Source organism: Mobula birostris, chromosome 1 (assembly GCF_030028105.1).
Source record: "Mobula birostris isolate sMobBir1 chromosome 1, sMobBir1.hap1, whole genome shotgun sequence".
Classification (NCBI taxonomy): domain Eukaryota; kingdom Metazoa; phylum Chordata; class Chondrichthyes; order Myliobatiformes; family Myliobatidae; genus Mobula; species Mobula birostris.
Window position 1 is genome coordinate 152360886 of NC_092370.1, and position 21247 is coordinate 152382132.

Sequence of the window (21247 nt, forward strand, 5' to 3'; positions counted from 1 at the left end):
GTTTGTACGGTGTGTAGGTTTTAGAGTGATTGGGTGTGTATACAGTATCTGTAGGAATCAGGGTGATGGGGTGTTTATAAAGTGTGTAGCAATCCTGGTGATGGGGTGTTAATACAATGTGTATCGGATTGAGGGTGATGGGGTGTTTGTAAAGTGTGTGTAGGTATCAGGGTGTTGGGGTCTTGATACAGTGTGTAGGAACCAGGGTGATAGGGTGTTTATACAGTGCGTTGAGAAATCTGTGTGATGGGGTGTTTACACAGTGTGTGTAAGAACCAGGTTAATGGGGTGTTTATACAGTGTGTGTGGGAATCAGGGTGATGGGGTGTTTATACAGTGTGTGTTCGAACCAGGGTGCTGGGCTGTTTATACAGTGTATGTAGGAATCAGGGTGATGGGGTGTTTATCTAGTCTGTGTCGGAATCAGGGTGATGGGGTGTTTATACAGTGTGCAGGATTCATGGTGATTGGGTGTTGCTGCAGTGTGTGTAGGAACCGGGGTGATGGGGTGTTTACACAGTGTGTAGGAATCAGGGTGATGGGGTGTTTACACAGTGTGTAGGAATCAGGGTGATGGGGTGTTTATACAGTGTGTAGGAATCAGGGTGATGGGGTGTTTATACAGTGTGTAGGAATCAGGTTGATGGGGTGTTTATACAGTGTGTGTAGGAATCAGGGTGATGGGGTGTTTATACAGTGTGTGTAGGAATCAGGGTGATGGGGTGTTTATACAGTGTGTGTAGACATCTGGGTGATGGGGTGTTTATATGGTGTTTGTTGGAATCAATGCGATGGGGTGTTTATACGGTGCGTGTAGGAACCAGGGTGTTCGGGTGTTTATCCAGTGTGTCTCGGAAGCAGGGTGATGGGGTGCTTACACCATGTGTGTAGGAATCTGGGTGATGGGTTGTTTCTACACTGTGTGTTGGTATGTTGATGCAGTGTGTAGGAACCTGGGTGATGTGGGCTGTTTATAAAGTGTGTAGGAATCAGCGTGATGGTGTATTTATACAATGTGTCGCAATCAGGTCGATGGGGTGTTTATGCAGTGTGTGTACGAACCAGGATGATGGATTGTTTGTACAGTGTGTAGGAATCAGGGTGATTGGGTGTTTATACAGTGTGTGTAGCAATCAGGGTAATGGGGTGTTGATACAATGTGTAGCAATCAGGGCGATGGGGTGTTTATACAGTGTGTGTAGGAACCAGGGTGTTGGGCTGTTTATACTGTGTATGTAGGAATCCGGGTGATGTGTTGTTTATACAGTGTATGTAGGAATCAGGGTAATGGGGTGTTTATACACCGTGTGTAGGAATCAGGGTGATGGGGTGTTTATCTAGTCTGTGTCGGAATCAGGGGGATGGGGTGTTTATACAGTGTGTGTAGGAATGAGGGTAATGCAGTGTTTATACTGTGTGTAGGGATCAGGGTGATGTGTCGTTTATACAGTGTGTGTCGGAATCAGGGTGATGGGGTGTTTATACAGTGTGTAGGAATCATGGTGATGGGGTGTTTATACAGTGTGTAGGGATCATGGTGATGGGGTGTTTATACAGTGTGAGTAGGAATCAAGGTGATGGGGTATTTATACAATGTGTGGCAATCAGGGCTATGGGATGCTTATACAGTGTGTGTAAGAATCAGGGTGATGGGGTGTTTGTACAGTGTACATAGGAATCGGTGATGGGGTGTTTATCTAGTCTGTGTCGGGATCAGGGTGATGGGGTGTTTATACAGTGTGTAGCAATCCTTGTGATGGGGTGTTAATACAATGTGTGTAGGATTGAGGGTGATGGGGTGTTTGTAAAGTGTGTGTAGGTATCAGGGTGTTGGGGTCTTGATACAGTGTGTAGGAACCAGGGTGATAGGGTGTTTATACAGCGTGCTGTGAAATCAGGTGATGGGGTGTTTACACAGTGTGTGTAAGAACAAGGGCGATGGGGTGTTTACACAGTGTGTGTAGGAATCAGGGTGATGTGTTTATACAGTGTGTAGGAACCAGGGTGATGGGGTGTTTATACCGTGTGTAGGAATCGTGGTTGTGGTGTGTTTTTTCAGTATGTTGGAATCAGGATGATGGGGTGTTTATCTAGTCTGTGTAGGAACCAGGGTGATGAGGTGTTTATACATTGTGTAGCAATCATGGTGATGGTGTGTTTATACAGTGTACGTAGGAATCAGGGTGATGGGGTGTTTATCTAGTCTGTGTCAGGATCAGGGGGATGGGGTGTTTATACAGTGTGTAGGAATCATGGTTATGGGGTGTTTATACAGTGTGTAAGAATCATGGTTATGGGGTGTTTATACAGTGTGTAGGAATCATGGTGATGGGGTGTTTAGACAGTGTGTGTAGGAATCTGGGTGATGGGGTGTTTATACATTGTGTAGGAAGCAGGGTGATGGGGTGTTTATACAGTGTGTGTAGGAACCAGGGTTATGGGGTGTTTGTACGGTGTGTAGGTATTAGAGTGATTGGGTCTGTATACTGTATCTGTAGGAATCAGGGTGATGGGGTGTTTATACAGTGTGTAGCAATCCTGGTGATGGGGTGTTAATACAATGTGTGTAGGATTGAGGGTGCTGGTGTGTTTGTAAAGTGTGTGTAGGTATCAGGGTGTTGGGGTCTTGATACAGTGTGTAGGAACCAGGGTGATAGGGTGTTTATACAGTGCATTGAGAAATCTGTGTGATGGGGTGTTTACACAGTGTGTGTAAGAACCAGGACAATAGGGTGTTTATACAGTGTGTGTAGGAATCAGGGTGATGGGCTATTTATGCAGTGTGTGCAGGAATCAGGGTGATGGGGTTTTTATACAGTGTGAGTAGGAATCAGGGTGATGGGGTGTTTATACAGTGTATGTAGGAATCAGGGTGATGTGTTTATACAGTGTGTGTAGGAACCAGGGTGTTGGGCTGTTTATACTGTGTATGTAGGAATCAGGGTGATGGGGTGTTTATACAGTGTGTGTAGGAATCAGGGTGATGGGGTGTTTATCTAGTCTGTGTCGGAATCAGGGGGATGGGGTGTTTATACAGTGTGTGTAGGAATGAGGGTAATGCAGTGTTTATACTGTGTGTAGGGATCAGGGTGATGTGTCGTTTATACAGTGTGTGTCGGAATCAGGGTGATGGGGTGTTTATACAGTGTGTAGGAATCAGGGTGATGGGGTGTTTATACAATGTGTAGGAATCATGGTGATGGGGTGTTTATACAGTGTGTAGGGATCATGGTGATGGGGTGTTTATACAGTGTGAGTAGGAATCAAGGTGATGGGGTATTTATACAATGTGTGGCAATCAGGGCTATGGGATGCTTATACAGTGTGTGTAAGAATCAGGGTGATGGGGTGTTTGTACAGTGTACATAGGAATCGGTGATGGGGTGTTTATCTAGTCTGTGTCGGGATCAGGGTGATGGGGTGTTTATACAGTGTGTAGCAATCCTTGTGATGGGGTGTTAATACAATGTGTGTAGGATTGAGGGTGATGGGGTGTTTGTAAAGTGTGTGTAGGTATCAGGGTGTTGGGGTCTTGATACAGTGTGTAGGAACCAGGGTGATAGGGTGTTTATACAGCGTGCTGTGAAATCAGGTGATGGGGTGTTTACACAGTGTGTGTAAGAACAAGGGCGATGGGGTGTTTACACGGTGTGTGTAGGAATCAGGGTGATGTGTTTGTATAGTGTGTAGGAACCTGGGTGATGGGGTGTTTATACCGTGTGTAGGAATCGTGGTTGTGGTGTGTTTTTTCAGTATGTAGGAATCAGGGTGATGGGGTGTTTATACCGTGTGTAGGAATCAGGATGATGGGGTGTTTATACAGTGTATGTAGGAATCGTGGTTGTGGTGTGTTTTTTCAGTGTGTAGGAATCAGGATGATGGGGTGTTTATCTAGTCTGTGTAGGAACCAGGGTGATGAGGTGTTTATACATTGTGTAGCAATCATGGTGATGGTGTGTTTATACAGTGTACGTAGGAATCAGGGTGATGTGGTGTTTATCTAGTCTGTGTCAGGATCAGGGGGATGGGGTGTTTATACAGTGTGTAAGAATCATGGTTATGGGGTGTTTATACAGTGTGTAGGAATCATGGTGATGGGGTGTTTAGACAGTGTGTGTAGGAATCTGGGTGATGGGGTGTTTATACATTGTGTAGGAAGCAGGGTGATGGGGTGTTTATACAGTGTGTGTAGGAACCAGGGTTATGGGGTGTTTGTACGGTGTGTAGGTATTAGAGTGATTGGGTCTGTATACTGTATCTGTAGTAATCAGGGTGATGGGGTGTTTATACAGTGTGTAGCAATCCTGGTGATGGGGTGTTAATACAATGTGTGTAGGATTGAGGGTGCTGGTGTGTTTGTAAAGTGTGTGTAGGTATCAGGGTGTTGGGGTCTTGATACAGTGTGTAGGAACCAGGGTGATAGGGTGTTTATACAGTGCGTTGAGAAATCTGTGTGATGGGGTGTTTACACAGTGTGTGTAAGAACCAGGACAATAGGGTGTTTATACAGTGTGTGTAGGAATCAGGGTGATGGGGTGTTCATGCAGCGTGTGTGTGGAATCAGGGTGATGGGGTGTTTACACAGTGTGTGTAGGAATCAGGGTGATGGGCTGTTTATACAGTGTGTGTAGGAATCAGGGTGATGTGTTTATACAGTGTATGTAGGAATCAGGGTGATGGGGTGTTTATACAGTGTGCAGGATTCATGGTGATTGGGTGTTGCTGCAGTGTGTGTAGGAACCGGGGTGATGGGGTGTTTACACAGTGTGTAGGACTCAGGGTGATGGGGTGTTTATACAGTGTGTGTAGAAATCTGGGTGATGGGGTGTTTATATGGTGTTTGTTGGAATCAATGCGATGGGGTGTTTATACGGTGCGTGTAGGAACCAGGGTGTTCGGGTGTTTATCCAGTGTGTCTCGGAAGCAGGGTGATGGGGTGCTTACACCGTGTGTGTAGGAATCTGGGTGATGGGTTGTTTCTACACTGTGTGTTGGTATGTTGATGCAGTGTGTAGGAACCCGGGTGATGTGGGCTGTTTATAAAGTGTGTAGGAATCAGCGTGATGGTGTATTTATACAATGTGTAGCAATCAGGTCGATGGGGTGTTTATACATTGTGTGTACGAACCAGGATGATGGATTGTTTGTACAGTGTGTAGGAATCAGGGTGATTGGGTGTTTATACAGTGTGTGTAGCAATCAGGGTGATGGGGTGTTTATACAGTGTGTGTCGGAATCAGGGTGATGGGGTGTTTATACAGTGTGTAGGAATCATGGTGATGGGGTGTTTATACAGTGTGAGTAGGAATCAGGGTGATGGGGTGTTTATACTGTGTGTGTAGGAACCAGGATGTTGGGCTGTTTATACTGTGTATGTAGGAATCCGGGTGATGTGTTGTTTATACAGTGTATGTAGGAATCAGGGTAATGGGGTGTTTATACACCGTGTGTAGGAATCAGGGTGATGGGGTGTTTATACAGTGTATAGGAATCAGGGTGATGGGGTGTTTATACAGTGTACGTAGGAATCAGGGTGATGGGGTGTTTATACAGTGTGTGCAGGAACCTGGGTGTTGGGCTGTTTATGCAGTGTATGTAGGAATCAGGGTGATGGGGTGTTTATCTAGTCTGTGTCGGAATCAGGGTGATGGGGTGTTTATACAGTGTGTGTAGGAATGAGGGTAATGCAGTGTTTATACAGTGTGTGTCGGAATCAGGGTGATGGGGTGTTTATACAGTGTGTAGGAATCATGGTGATGGGGTGTTTATACAGTGTGAGTAGGAATCAGGGTGATGGGGTATTTATACAATGTGTGGCAATCAGGGCTATGGGATGCTTATACAGTGTGTGTAAGAATCAGGGTGATGGGGTGTTTGTACAGTGTACGTAGGAATCGGTGATGGGGTGTTTATCTAGTCTGTGTCGGGATCAGGGTGAGGGGGTGTTTATACAGTGTGTAGCAATCCTTGTGATGGGGTGTTAATACAATGTGTGTAGGATTGAGGGTGATGGGGTGTTTGTAAAGTGTGTGTAGGTATCAGGGTGTTGGGGTCTTGATACAGTGTGTAGGAACCAGGGTGATAGGGTGTTTATACAGCGTGCTGAGAAATCAGGTAATGGGGTGTTTACACAGTGTGTGTAAGAACAAGGGCGATGGGTTGTTTATACAGTGTGTGTAGGAAACAGGGTGATGTGTTTATACAGTGTGTAGGAACCAGGGTGATGGGGTGTTTATACCGTGTGTAGGAATCGTGGTTGTGGTGTGTTTTTTCAGTGTGTAGGAATCAGGATGATGGGGTGTTTATCTAGTCTGTGTAGGAACCAGGGTGATGAGGTGTTTATACATTGTGTAGCAATCATGGTGATGGTGTGTTTATACAGTGTGTGTAGGAATCAGGGTGATGGGGTGTTTATCTAGTCTGTGTCGGGATCAGGGGGATGGGGTGTTTATACAGTGTGTAGGAATCAGGGTGATGGGGTGTTTATACAGTGTGTAGGAATCATGGTGTTGGGGTGTTTATACACCGTGTGTAGGAACCAGGGTGATGCGGTGTTTATCTAGTCTGTGTCGGAATCAGGGGGATGGGGTGTTTATACAGTGTGCAGGATTCATGGTGATTGGGTGTTGCTGCAGTGTGTGTAGGAACCGGGGTGATGGGGTGTTTACACAGTGTGTAGGACTCAGGGTGATGGGGTGTTTATACAGTGTGTGTAGAAATCTGGGTGATGGGGTGTTTATATGGTGTTTGTTGGAATCAATGCGATGGGGTGTTTATACGGTGCGTGTAGGAACCAGGGTGTTCGGGTGTTTATCCAGTGTGTCTCGGAAGCAGGGTGATGGGGTGCTTACACCGTGTGTGTAGGAATCTGGGTGATGGGTTGTTTCTACACTGTGTGTTGGTATGTTGATGCAGTGTGTAGGAACCCGGGTGATGTGGGCTGTTTATAAAGTGTGTAGGAATCAGCGTGATGGTGTATTTATACAATGTGTAGCAATCAGGTCGATGGGGTGTTCATACAGTGTGTGTACGAACCAGGATGATGGATTGTTTGTACAGTGTGTAGGAATCAGGGTGATTGGGTGTTTATACAGTGTGTGTAGCAATCAGGGTAATGGAGTGTTTATACAGTGTGTGTAGCAATCAGGGTGATGGGGTGTTTATACAGTGTGTGTCGGAATGAGGGCGATGCAGTGTTTATACTGTGTGTAGGAATCAGGGTGATGTGTTCTTTATACAGTGTGTGTCGGAATCAGGGTGATGGGGTGTTTATACAGTGTGTAGGAATCATGGTGATGGGGTGTTTATACAGTGTGAGTAGGAATCAGGGTGATGCGGTGTTGATACAATGTGTAGCAATCAGGGCGATGGGGTGTTTCTACAGTGTGTGCTGGAACCAGGGTGTTGGGCTGTTTATACTGTGTATGTAGGAATCCGGGTGATGTGTTGTTTATACAGTGTATGTAGGAATCAGGGTGATGGGGTGTTTATACAGTGTGTAGGAATCAGGGTGATGGGGTGTTTATACACCGTGTGTAGGAATCAGGGTGATGGGGTGTTTATACAGTGTGTGCAGGAACCTGGGTGTTGGGCTGTTTATGCAGTGTGTGTAGGAATCAGGGTGATGGGGTGTTTATCTAGTCTGTGTCGGAATCAGGGGGATGGGGTGTTTATACAGTGTGTGTAGGAATGAGGGCGATGCTGTGTTTATACTGTGTGTAGGGATCAGGGTGATGGGGTGTTTATCTAGTCTGTGTCGGAATCAGGGTGATGGGGTGTTTATACAGTGTGTGTAGGAATGAGGGTAATGCAGTGTTTATACTGTGTGTAGGGATCAGGGTGATGTGTCGTTTATACAGTGTGTGTCGGAATCAGGGTGATGGGGTGTTTATACAGTGTGTAGGAATCATGGTGATGGGGTGTTTATACAGTGTGAGTGGGAATCAGGGTGATGGGGTATTTATACAATGTGTGGCAATCAGGGCTATGGGATGCTTATACAGTGTGTGTAAGAATCAGGGTGATGGGGTGTTTGTACAGTGTACGTAGGAATCGGTGATGGGGTGTTTATCTAGTCTGTGTCGGGATCAGGGTGATGGGATGTTTATACAGTGTGTAGCAATCCTTGTGATGGGGTGTTAATACAATGTGTGTAGGATTGAGGGTGATGGGGTGTTTGTAAAGTGTGTGTAGGTATCAGGGTGTTGGGGTCTTGATACAGTGTGTAGGAACCAGGGTGATAGGGTGTTTATACAGTGTGCTGTGAAATCAGGTGATGGGGTGTTTACACAGTGTGTGTAAGAACAAGGGCGATGGGTTGTTTATGCAGTGTGTGTAGGAAACAGGGTGATGTGTTTATACAGTGTGTAGGAACCAGGGTGATGGGGTGTTTATACCGTGTGTAGGAATCGTGGTTGTGGTGTGTTTTTTCAGTGTGTAGGAATCAGGATGATGGGGTGTTTATCTAGTCTGTGTAGGAACCAGGGTGATGAGGTGTTTATACATTGTGTAGCAATCATGGTGATGGTGTGTTTATACAGTGTACGTAGGAATCAGGGTGATGTGGTGTTTATCTAGTCTGTGTCGGGATCAGGGGGATGGGGAGTTTATACAGTGTGTAGGAATCATGGTGATGGGGTGTTTATACAGTGTGTAGGAATCATGGTGATGGGGTGTTTATACAGTGTGTAGGAATCATGGTTATGGGGTGTTTATACAGTGTGTAGGAATCATGGTGTTGGGGTGTTTATATACTGTGTGTAGGAATCATGGTGTTGGGGTGTTTATACACCGTGTGTAGGAATCAGGGTGATGGGGTGTTTATACAGTGTGTGTAGGAATCTGGGTGATGGGGTGTTTATACATTGTGTAGGAATCAGGGTGATGGGGTGTTTATACAGTGTGTGTAGGAACCAGGGTTATGGGGTGTTTGTACGGTGTGTAGGTATTAGAGTGATTGGGTCTGTATACTGTATCTGTAGGAATCAGGGTGATGGGGTGTTTATACAGTGTGTAGCAATCCTGGTGATGGGGTGTTAATACAATGTGTGTAGGATTGAGGGTGCTGGTGTGTTTGTAAAGTGTGTGTAGGTATCAGGGTGTTGGGGTCTTGATACAGTGTGTAGGAACCAGGGTGATAGGGTGTTTATACAGTGCGTTGAGAAATCTGTGTGATGGGGTGTTTACACAGTGTGTGTAAGAACCAGGACAATGGGGTGTTTATACAGTGTGTGTAGGAATCAGGGTGATGGGGTGTTTATCTAGTCTGTGTCGGAATCAGGGGGATGGGGTGTTTATACAGTGTGCAGGATTCATGGTGATTGGGTGTTGCTGCAGTGTGTGTAGGAACTGGGGTGATGGGGTGTTTACACAGTGTGTAGGAATCAGGGTGATGGGGTGTTTACACAGTGTGTGTAGGAATCTGGGTGATGGGGTGTTTATATGGTGTTTGTTGGAATTAATGCAATGGGGTGTTTATACGGTGCGTGTAGGAACCAGGGTGTTCGGGTGTTTATCCAGTGTGTCTCGGAAGCAGGGTGATGGGGTGCTTACACCGTGTGTGTCGGAATCAGGGTGATGGGGTGTTTATACAGTGTGTAGGAATCATGGTGATGGGGTGTTTATACAGTGTGAGTAGGAATCAGGGTGATGGGGTGTTGATACAATGTGTAGCAATCAGGGCGATGGGGTGTTTCTACAGTGTGTGTAGGAACCAGGGTGTTGGGCTGTTTATACTGTGTATGTAGGAATCCGGGTGATGTGTTGTTTATACAGTGTGTAGGAATCAGGGTAATGGGGTGTTTATACACCGTGTGTAGGAATCAGGGTAATGGGGTTTTTATACACCGTGTGTAGGAATCAGGGTGATGGGGTGTTTATACAGTGTGTGTAGGAATCAGGGTGATGGGGTGTTTATACAGTGTATGTAGGAATCAGGGTGATGGGGTGTTTATCTAGTCTGTGTCGGAATCAGGGGGATGGGGTGTTTATACAGTGTGTGTAGGAATGAGGGCGATGCTGTGTTTATACTGTGTGTAGGGATCAGGGTGATGTGTCGTTTATACAGTGTGTGTCGGAATCAGGGTGATGGGGTGTTTATACAGTGTGTAGGAATCATGGTGATGGGGTGTTGATACAATGTGTAGCAATCAGGGCAATGGGGTGTTTATACAGTGTGTGTAGGAATCAGGGTGATGTTGTGTTGATACAGTCTAGTTAGGAATCAGGGTGCTGGGCTGTTTGTACAGTGTATGTAGGAATCATGATGATGGGGTGTTTATCTAGTCTGTGTAGGAACCAGGGTGATGACGTGTTTATACATTGTGTAGCAATCAGGGTGATGGGGTGTTTATCTAGTCTGTGTCGGGATCAGGGTGATGGGGTGTTTATCTAGTCTGTGTCGGGATCAGGGTGATGGGGTGTTTATACAGTGTATGTAGGAATGAGGGTAATACAGTGTTTATACAGTGTGTGTAGGAATCAGGGTGATGTGTTGTTTATACAGTGTGTGTCAGAATCAGGGTGATGGGGTGTTTATACAGTGTGAGTAGGAATCAGGGTGATGGGGTGTTTCCACGGTGTGTGTAGGAAACAGGGTGATCGGGTATTTATACAGAGTTTTTAGGAATCGGGGTGATGGGGCGTTTATACATTGTGTTTAGGAATCTGTGTGATGGGGTGTCTATACAGTGTGTAGGAACCAGGGTGATGGGGTGTTTATACAGTGTGTGTTGGAATCAGTGTGATGGGGTGTTTACACGGTGTGTAGGAATCAGGGTGATGGGGTGTTTATACAGTGTTTGTAGGAATCAGGGTAATGGGGTTTTTATGTGGTGTTTGTAGAATCAGGGTGATGGGGTGTGTATACAGTGTGTGGAATCAGGGTGATGGGGTGTTCATACAGTGTGTGTAGGAATCAGGGTGTTGGGGTGTTTATACAGTGTGTGTAGGAATCAGGGTGATGGGGTGTTTATACAGTGTGTGTAGGAATCAGGGTGATGGGGTGTTTACACAGTCTGTGTAGGAATTAGGGGGTGGGGTGTTTTAGAGTGTGCAGGAATAAAGGTAATTGGGTGTTTATACAGTGTGTGTAGGAACCAAGGTGATGGGATTTTTATACAGTATGTGTAAGAACCAGGGCGATGGGGTGTTTATACAATGTGTCGGAATCAGGGTGATGGGCTGTTTATACAGTGTGTAGGAACCAGGGTGATGGGTGCTTATACAGTGTGTAGGAACCAGGGTGATGGGTGTTTATACAGTGTGCCGGAATCAGGGTGTTTGGGTATTTATACAGTATGTTGGAATCCGGATGCTGGGATGTTTGTACAGTGTGTGTATGAACCAGGGTGATCGTGGATTTATACAGTACGTCAGAATCAGGGTGATGGGGTGTTTATACAGTGTGTGTAGGAATCAGTGTGATGGGGTGTTTACACAGTGTGTAGGAATCAGGGTGATGGGGTGTTTATACAGAGTTTTTAGGAATCGGGGTGATGTGGCGTTTATACATTGTGTTTTGGAATCTGTGTGATGGAGTGTCTATACAGTGTGTAGGAACCAGGGTGATGGGGTTTTTATACAGTGTGTGTTGGAATCAGTGTGATGGGGTGTTTACACGGTGTGTAGGAATCAGGGTGATGGGGTGTTTATACAGCGTTTGTAGGAATCAGGGTAATGGGGTTTTTATGTGGTGTTTGTAGAATCAGGGTGATCGGGTGTTTCCACGGTGTGTGTAGGAAACAGGGTGATCGGGTGTTCATACAGAGTTTGTAGGAATCGGGGTGATGGGGCGTTTATACATTGTGTTTAGGTATCTGGGTGATGGGGTGTTTGTACAGTGTGTGTATGTATCGGTGTTGGGGTGCTTGTACAGTGTGTGTACGAATGAGGGTGATGCGGTGTTTACACTGTGTGTAGGAATCATGGTGATGTGTTGTTTATACAGTGTGTGTCGGAATCAGGGTGATGGGATGTTCATATGGTGTTTGTTGGAATCAGTGTGATGGGGTGTTTATACGGTGTGTGTCGGAATCAGGGTGATGGGGTGTTTATACGGTGTGTGTCGGAATCAGGGTGATGGGGTGTTTATACGGTGTGTGTAGGTATCAGGGTGTTGGGGTCTTGATACAGTGTGTAGGAACCAGGGTGATAGGGTGTTTATACAGTGCGTTGAGAAATCGGGCTGATGGGGTGTTTATACAGTGTGTGTTGGAATCAGGGTGTTGGGGTGTTTATACAGTGTGTGTAGGAACCAGGGTGATGGGGTGTTTACACAGTGTGTGTAAGAACCAGGGTGATGGGGTGTTTATACAGTGTGTGTAGGAACCAGGGTGATGGGGTGTTTACACAGTGTGTGTAAGAACCAGGGTGATGGGGTGTTTATACAGTGTGTAGGAACCAGGGTGATGGGGTGATAATAAAGTGTATGTAGGAATCAGGGTGATGGGGTGTTTATACGGTGTGTAGGAACCAGGGTGATTGGGTGTTTATACCTTGTGTAGGAATCGTGGTGATGAGGTGTTTATTCAGTATGTGTAGGAATCAGGGTGATGGGGTGTTTATACAGTGTGTGTGGGAATCAGGGTGATGGGCTATTTATACAGTGTATGTAGGAATCAGGGTGATGGGGTGTTTATACAGTGTGTGTGGGAATCAGGGTGATGGGGTGTTTATACAGTGTGTGTGGGAATCAGGGTGATGGGGTGTTTATACAGTGTATGTAGGAATCAGGGTGATGGGTTGTTTATACAGTGTGTGTGGGAATCAGGGTGATGGGGTGTTTATAGAGGGTGTGTAGGCATCAGACTGATGGGGATATATACAGTTTGTGTAGGAACCAGTGTGATGGGGTGTTTATACAGTGTGTGTAGGAATCTGGGTGATGGGGTGTTTATACATTTTGTAGTAACCAGGGTGATGGGGTGTTTATACAGTGTACGTAGGAATCAGGGTGATGGGTTGTTTATCTAGTCTGTGTCGGGATCAGGGTGATGGGGTGTTTATACAGTGTGTAGCAATCCTGGTGATGGGGTGTTAATACAATGTGTGTAGGATTGAGGGTGATGGGGTGTTTGTAAAGTGTGTGTAGGTATCAGGGTGTTGGGGTCTTGATACAGTGTGTAGGAACCAGGGTGCTGGGGTGTTTATGGAGTGTGTGTAGGCATCAGGCTGATGGGGCATATATAGAGTTTGTATAGGAACCAGGGTGATGGGATGTTTACACAGTGTGTCGGAGTCGTGGTGATGGGGTGTGTATACAGTGTGTAGGAATCAGGGTGATGGGGTGTTTATACAGTGTGTGTAGAAACCAGTGTGGTGGGGTGTTTATACAGTGTATGTAGGAATCAGGGTGAAGGGGTGTATATACGTTTGTGTAGGAACCAGGGCTATGGGTTGTTTATATAGTGTGTATATGAACCAGGGTTATTGGGTGTTTATACAGTGTGTGTAGGAATCAGGGTGATTGGGTGTTTATACTGTGTGTGTCGGAATCAGGGTTATTGGGTGTTTATATAGTGTGTATAGGAATCAGGGTGATTCCCTAATCAGTGAAGGTGGTGCACCCATGGCTGACAAGAGAAATTAGGGCTAGTATCAGTTCCAAAGAAGAAGCATACAAATTAGCCAGAAAAAGCGGCTCACCTGAGGACTGGGAGAAATTCAGTGTCCAGCAGAGGAAGACAAAGGTCTTAAGTAGGAAAGGGAAAAAAGATTATGGGAGTAAACTGGCAGGGAACATAAATTCTGAATGTCAAACTTTTATAGATATGTGAAAAGAAAAAGATTGGTTAAGGCAAATGTAGGTCCCCTACAGACAGAAACAGGTGAATTGATTATGGGGAACAAGGACATGGGAGACCAGTTGTGCAACTACTTTGGTTCTGTCTTCACTAAGGAGGACATAAATAATCTTCTGGAAATAGTAGGGGACAGAGTGTCTAGTGAGATGGAGGAACTTGTTAGTTGTATAAGAAGTGCAAGAAAATATTTAAGAAAGAAATCAGTAGGGCTAAAAGAAGACATGAGGTAGCCTTGGCAGTCAAAGTGAAGGATAATTCAAAGAGCTTTTACAGGTATATGAAGAGCAAAAGGATTGTAAGGGATAAAATTGGTCATCTGAAGATCAGAGTGGTCGGCTGTGTGCGGAACCAAAGGAAATGAGGGCGATCTTAAATAGGTTTTTTGCGTCTGTGTTTACTAAGGAAACTGGCATGAAATCTATGGAATTAAGGGAAACAAGTAGTGAGATCATGGAAACTGTACAGATCGAAAAGGAGGAGGTCCTTGCTGTCTTGAGGAAAATTAAAGTGGATAAATCCCCGGGACCTGACAGGGTGTTCCCTCGGACCTTGAAGGAGACTAGTGTTGAAGTTGCAGGGGCCCTGGCAGAAATATTTAAAATGTCGCTGTCTACAGGTGGGGTGTCGGAGGATTGGAGAGTGGCTCATGTTGTTCCGTTTTTTAAAAAGGGATCGAAAAGTAATCCGGGAAATTATAGGCCAGTAAGTTTAACGTCGGTAGTAGGTAAGTTATTGGAGGGAGTACTAAGAGACAGAATCTACAAGCATTTGGATAGACTGGGACTTATTAGGGAGAGTCAACATGGCTTTGTGCGTGGTAGGTCATGTTTGACCAATCTATTGGAGTTTTTCGAGGAGGTTACCAGGAAAGTGGATGAAGGGAAGGCAGTGGATATTGTCTACATGGACTTCAGTAAGGCCTTTGACAAGGTCCCGCATGGGAGGTTAGTTAGGAAAATTCAGTCGCTGGGTATACATGGAGAGATGGTAAATTGGATTAGACATTGGCTCGATGGAAGAAGCCAGAGAGTGGTGGTAGAGAATTGCTTCTTTGAGTGAAGGCCTGTGACTAGTGGTGTGCCACAGGGATCAGTGCTGGGTCCATTGTTATTTGTCATCTATATCAATGGATGATAATGTGGTAAATTGGATCAGCAAGTTTGCTGATGATACAAAGATTGGAGGTGTAGTAGACAGTGAGGAAGGTTTTCAGAGCCTGCTGAGGGACTTGGACCAGCTGGAAAAATGGGCTGAAAAATGGCAGATGGAGTTTAATACTGACAAGTGTGAGGAAGGACAAACCAACGTAGAACATACAGGGTTAATGGTAAGGCACTGAGGAGTGCAGTGGAACAGAGGGATCTGGGGATACAGATACAAAATTCCCTAAAAGTGGCGTCACAGGTAGATAGGGTCGTAAAGAGAGCTTTTGGTACATTGGCCTTTATTAATCAAAGTATTGAGTATAAGAGCTGGAATGTAATGATGAGGTTGTATAAGGCATTGGTGAGGCCGAATCTGGAGTATTGTGTTCGGTTTTGGCCACCAAATTACAGGAAGGATATAAATAAGGTTGAAAGAGTGCAGAGAAGGTTTATAAGGATGTTGCCGGGACTTGAGAAACTCAGTTACAGAGAAAGGTTGAATAGGTTGGGACTTTATTCCCTGGAGCGTAGAAGAATGAGGGGAGATTTGATAGAGGTATATAAAATTATGATGTGTATAGATAGAGTGAATGCAAGCAGGCTTTTTCCACTGAGGCAAGGGGAGAAAAAAACCAGAGGACATGGGTTTAGGGTGAGGGGGAAGAAGTTTAAAGGGAACATTAGGGGGGGGCTTCTTCACACAGAGAATGGTGGGAGTATGGAATGAGCTGCCAGACGAGGTGGTAAATGTGGGTTCTTTTTTAACATTTAAGAATAAATTGGACAGATACATGGATGGGAGGTGTATGGAGGGATATGGTCTGTGTGCAGGTCAGTGGGACTAGGCAGAAAATGGTTCGACACAGCCAAGAAGGGCCAAAAGGCCTGTTCCTGTGCTGTGGTTTCTATGGTTTCTATGGAAGTGGTGTTAGGTAAATTGAAGGGATTAAAGGCAGATAAATCCCCAGGGCCTCTGCATCCCAGAGTGCTTAAGGAAGTAGCCCAAGAAATAGTGGATGCACTAGTGATAATTTTTCAAAACTCTTTCGATTCTGGACTAGTTCCTGAGGATTGGAGGGTGGCTAATGTAACCCCACTTTTTAAAAAAGGAGGGAGAGAGAAACCAGGGAATTATAGACCGGTTAGCCTAACATCGGTGGTGGGGAAACTGCTGGAGTCAGTTATCAAAGATGTGATAACAGCACATTTGGAAAGCAGTGAAATCATCAGACAAAGTCAGCATGGACTTGTGAAAGGAAAATCATGTCTGACGAATCTCGTAGAATTTTTTGAGGATGTAACTAGTAGGGTGGATAGGGGAGAACCAGTGGATGTGGTATATTTGGATTTTCAAAAGGCTTTTGACAAGGTCCCACACAGGAGATTAGTGTGCAAACTTAAAGCACACGGTATTGGGGGTAAGGTGGATAGAGAATTGGTTAGCAGGCAGGAAGCAAAGAGTGGAATAAATGGGACCTTTTCAGAATGGCAGGCAGTGACTAGTGGGGTACTGCAAGGCTCAGTGCTGGGACCCCAGTTGTTTACAATATATATTAATGACTTAGATGAGGGAATTAAATACAGCATCTCCAAATTTGCAGATGACACGAAGCTGGGCGGCAGTGTTAGCTGTGAGGAGGATGCTAAGAGGATGCAGGGTGACTTGGATAGGTTCGGTGAGTGGGCAAATTCATGGCGGATGCAATTTAATGTGGATAAATGTGAGGTTATCCAGTTTGGTGGCAAAAACAGGAAAACAGATTGTTATCTGAATGGTAGCCCATTAGGAAAAGGGGAGGTGCAACGAGACCTGGGTGTCATTATACACCAGTCATTGAAAGTGGGTATGCAGGTACAGCAGGCGGTGAAGAAGGCAAATGGTATGCTGGCATTCATAGCAAGAGGATTCGAGTACAGGAGCAGGGAGGTTCTACTGCAGTTGTACAAGGCCTTGGTGAGACAACACCTGGAGTATTGTGTGCAGTTTTGGTCCCTTAATCTGAGGAAAGACATTCTTGCCATAGAGGGAGTACAAAGAAGGTTCACCAGATTGATTCCTGGGATGGCAGGACTTTCATATGATGAAAGACTGGATCGACTAGGCTTATTCTCATTGGAATTTAGAAGATTGAGGGGGGATCTTATTGAAACGTATAAAATCCTAAAGGGATTGGACAGGCTAGATACAGGAGGATTGTTCCCGATGCTGGGGAAGTCCAGAACGAGGGGTCACAGCTTGAAGATAAAGGGGAAGCCTTTTAGGACCGAGATTAGGAAAAACTTCTTCACACAGAGGGTAGTGAATCTGTGGAATTCTCTGCCAAAGGAAACAGTTGATGCCAGTTCATTGGCTATATTTAAGAGGGAGTTAGATATGGCCCTTGTGGCTAAAGGAATCGGGGGTATGGAGGGAAGGCTGGTACAGGGTTCTGAGTTGGATGATCAGCCATGATCATACTGAATGGCGGTGCAGGCTTGAAGGGCTGAATGGCCTACTCCTGCACCTATTTTCCATGTTGCTATGTTTGTATACAGTGTGTTTAGGAGCCAGGGTGATGGGGTGTTTATACAGTGTGTGTAGGAATCAGGGTGATGGGGTGTTTATACAGTGTGTAGGAATCAGGGTGATGGGGTGTTTATACAGTGTGTGTAGGAATCAGGGTGATGGGATGTTTATACAGTGTGTGTAGGAATCAGGGTGATGTGTTTATACAGTGTGTGTAGGAATCAGGGTGATGTGTTTATACAGTGTGTGTAGGAATCAGGGTGATGGGGTGTTTATACAGTGTGTGTAGGAATCAGGGTGATGGGGTGTTCATACAGTGTATGTAGGAATCAGGGTGATGGGCTGTTTATACAGTGTGTGTAGGAATCAGGGTGATGGGATGTTTATACAGTGTGTGTAGGAATCAGGGTGATGTGTTTATACAGTGTGTGTAGGAATCAGGGTGATGGGGTGTTTATACAGTGTGTGTAGGAATCAGGGTGATGTGTTTATACAGTGTGTGTAGGAATCAGGGTGATGGGGCGTTTATACAGTGTGTGTAGGAATCAGGGTGATGGGGTGTTTATACAGTGTGTGTAGGAATCAGGGTGATGTGTTTATACAGTGTGTGTAGGAATCAGGGTGATGGGGCGTTTATACAGTGTGTGTAGGAATCAGGGTGATGGGGTGTTTATACAGTGTGTGTAGGAATCAGGGTGATGGGGCGTTTATACAGTGTGTGTAGGAATCAGGGTGATGGGGTGTTTATACAGTGTGTGTAGGAATCAGGGTGATGGGGTGTTTATACAGTGTGTAGGAATCAGGGTGATGGGGTGTTTATACAGTGTGTAGGAATCAGGGTGATGTGTTTATACAGTGTGTGTAGGAATCAGGGTGATGGGGTGTTTATACAGTGTATGTAGGAATCAGGGTGATGGGGTGTTTATATAGTGTGTAGGAATCAGGGTGATGGGGTGTTTATACAGTGTGTAGGAATCAGGGAGATGGGGTGTTTATGCAGCGTGTGTAGGAATCAGGGTGATGGGGTGTTTATACAGTGTGTAGGAATCAGTGTGATGGGGTGATAATAAAGTGTATGTAGGAATCAGGGTGATGGGGTGTTTATACAGTGTGTGTAGGAATCAGGGTGATGGGGTGTTTATGTCAGCTCATCTGCTGTTTCTGACGTTTTCAGGTGTTCTTCACTCACGTACGCCGAGGACCTACCTGCAACAAGTGTCATCATCACCTTCCACAACGAGGCCCGGTCGACACTCCTGCGCACGGTGAGGAGGTCAGTGCTTTGCGACAGTGGCACTTCGCGAAGGTTGGGAACGGCTGTGTAAATGTCTGGATTGAGGTCAGAGTGCATTGAGTGGGGAAGGGCTGAGGAATGGGGAGACTGGACCCTGCGCATTCACTGAGAAAAGCTGAGATCTGACCATGTGAACGAGTCTGGCCCCCTCCCCCAAACACAGCCCATCCTCTGGTATCTGACTTACTTCGTCTTTCACTGGGTTCCTGATTCCAAGCAGCCTAACTGACCAGTGGGAAATGAGATTCTGCAGATGCTGGAATTGAAAAGCAATACACTCGAGGTGCTGGAGGAACTCAGCAGGTCAGGCAGCATCTGTGGAGAGGTATAAACACTTGACGTTTTCGGCCATGACCCTTTGTCCTGCAAGCTCTTGCTCTATCCTTTCCCTCCGTTCTGGCTAGCTTCCCTTTATCTTTCTGTCCTGATGAAGATTCTCGGCCTCACCCTCTGAGTTCCAGCAGCATTAAGTGTGTTGCTGGTTGACTGACTGGATTTTGGGGAAGACGCCTTCTCCACGAGGATAGGTTCTGTGGAGCAGGATGATTTCTTTTTGGGTTTTGGATGATGGGATGTGGGGTCCTGGTCTCTGCAGTTAATAATGTCTGACGAAGGTAGTGGTGAGATATTGGCAGAGTCTGATGCTGCCGCCTTGAAGTGCTGGGGAACATTAACGGCTCAGGCAGCATCTATGGAGGTAAATGAACAGTCAGTGTTTCAGGTTGAGACCCTTCATCGAGACTGAATGACAGAGGGGAGATGGCCAGGAGCAGGACGGGCAGAGGGGATGGACAGAGGGGAGATGGACTGTAAAGCCCTCCTCACCATTGAGCACATCTGCATAGAGCGTTGTCAGAGGAAAGCAGCATCCATCATCAGGGACTCCCCCACTACCACCCAGGTCGTACTCTCGCCTTGCTGCCATCAGGAAGAAGGTACAGGAGCCTCAGGACTCTGACCACCAGGATCAGGAACAGTTATTACTGCTCAACCATCAGGCTCCTCAGCCAGAGGGGATAACTTCATTCAACTCCACTTGCCCCATCACTGAACTGTTCCCACAACCTATGTACTCACTTTCAAGGATTCTTCATCTCATGTTCTTGATATTTATTGTTTCTTTATTTTTATTTTGATTAATTATTTTCTTTCTTTTTGCATTTGCAGTTTGTAGTCTTTTGCATGCTGGTTGTCTGTCCTGTAAGGGGCGATCTTTTGCTGAATCCATTATGTTCTTGTATTTAGTGTGAATGCCTGCAGGGTTGTGTATGGTGACATATCCGTACTTCGGTGATAAGTTTACTTTGAACTTGGATCAGGAGCAGAGTGTAAAGGAACAGAGAGGGAGTAGTTGTGGGAGGCTGGAGAATTCAAAGTCTATGCTACCAGCTTGTAGCCAGCCTACCCAGGTACAGCATGAGGTGTTGTTTCTCCAGTTTGTGTCCAACCTCACCCTAACAGAGGAGGAGGTGGATCTGCGTAGGAATAGAGAGAGGAACTGAAATGGCTGGTGACCAGGTTGGGGGAGGGGGCGGGGGGGGGGGGAAGAGTCCCATAGCACAGAAAGAGGTCCTTGTCGATGAGTCCATGCCAACCATTCACACGAATCCTACGCTTATCCCAGGTTTTATTCTCCTCACCTGCTCATAGCTCTCCTCAGGTTCCACCACTCACAACACAGAGCAGACAGTTAACCCACCAGACCGGATGTAGGAGGAAACAGAGGCACGCGAGGAAACCCACAATGTCATAGGGAGAGTGTGCAAGCTCTGTACGGACAGTGAACTGTCAAGATCACGCCGGACCAGCTCGAGTTGTGAGGCAGCAGCGTCTCGGAGCTGCTTGGTGTCTAGACCAACTGGTATCTTTCAGGACATATCACTAATGTGGAGAAACAAAATACTTGGTGACTCTCTCAGCAGCTTCAATATGTTGCAGGGAGCGGCTACTGTCCATATACAATGTTCCAGTGGTGACTGGCCATACACAGTGTTCCAGTGGCGACTGTCCATGCATGGTGTCCCAGTGGCCACTGTCCATATACGGTGTTCCAGTGGTGACGGTCTGTGTACAGTTTTCCCGCGGCCACTGTCTACCTACAGTGTTCCAGTGGCCACTGACCGTCAACGGCATTCCAGTGGCCACTGTCAGCTGACGGTGGTCCGGTGGCCAGTGGCCTAGACAACCCAGTGCCCACTGTCCATGCACAGTGTTCCAGTGGCCACCGTACATATACGGTGTTCCAGTGATGACTGTCCGTATACCGTTTCTCAGCTGACACTGTACATCTACAGTGTGCCAGTGGCCACTGCCAGTCAACGTCATTCCAGTGGCCACTGTCAGCTGATGGTGGTTCAGCGGCCACTGGCCTAGATGACGATCCAGTGACCACTGACCGTAAACGGTGTCCCAGTGAACCACCGACCGTATACGGTGGCCCAGTGGCCACAGTCTGTCTGCTGTGTTCCAGTGATGACTGCCCATAATACGGTGTTCCAGT

At 46.1% G+C, this 21247-nt stretch overlaps 1 protein-coding gene across 5 annotated transcripts in view; it reads left to right on the top strand.

Annotated features, from left to right (window-relative positions):
• Positions 1-21247, top strand: part of LOC140200620 (polypeptide N-acetylgalactosaminyltransferase 16-like) — a 329730-nt gene that overhangs the window by 200913 nt on the left and 107570 nt on the right. For all 5 annotated transcript variants that reach the window (XM_072264214.1, XM_072264195.1, XM_072264198.1 and 2 more), the window contains exon 3: positions 18628-18726. In XM_072264214.1, coding sequence (XP_072120315.1) covers positions 18628-18726 — 99 coding nt within the window. The remainder of the gene's footprint in view (positions 1-18627; positions 18727-21247) is intronic.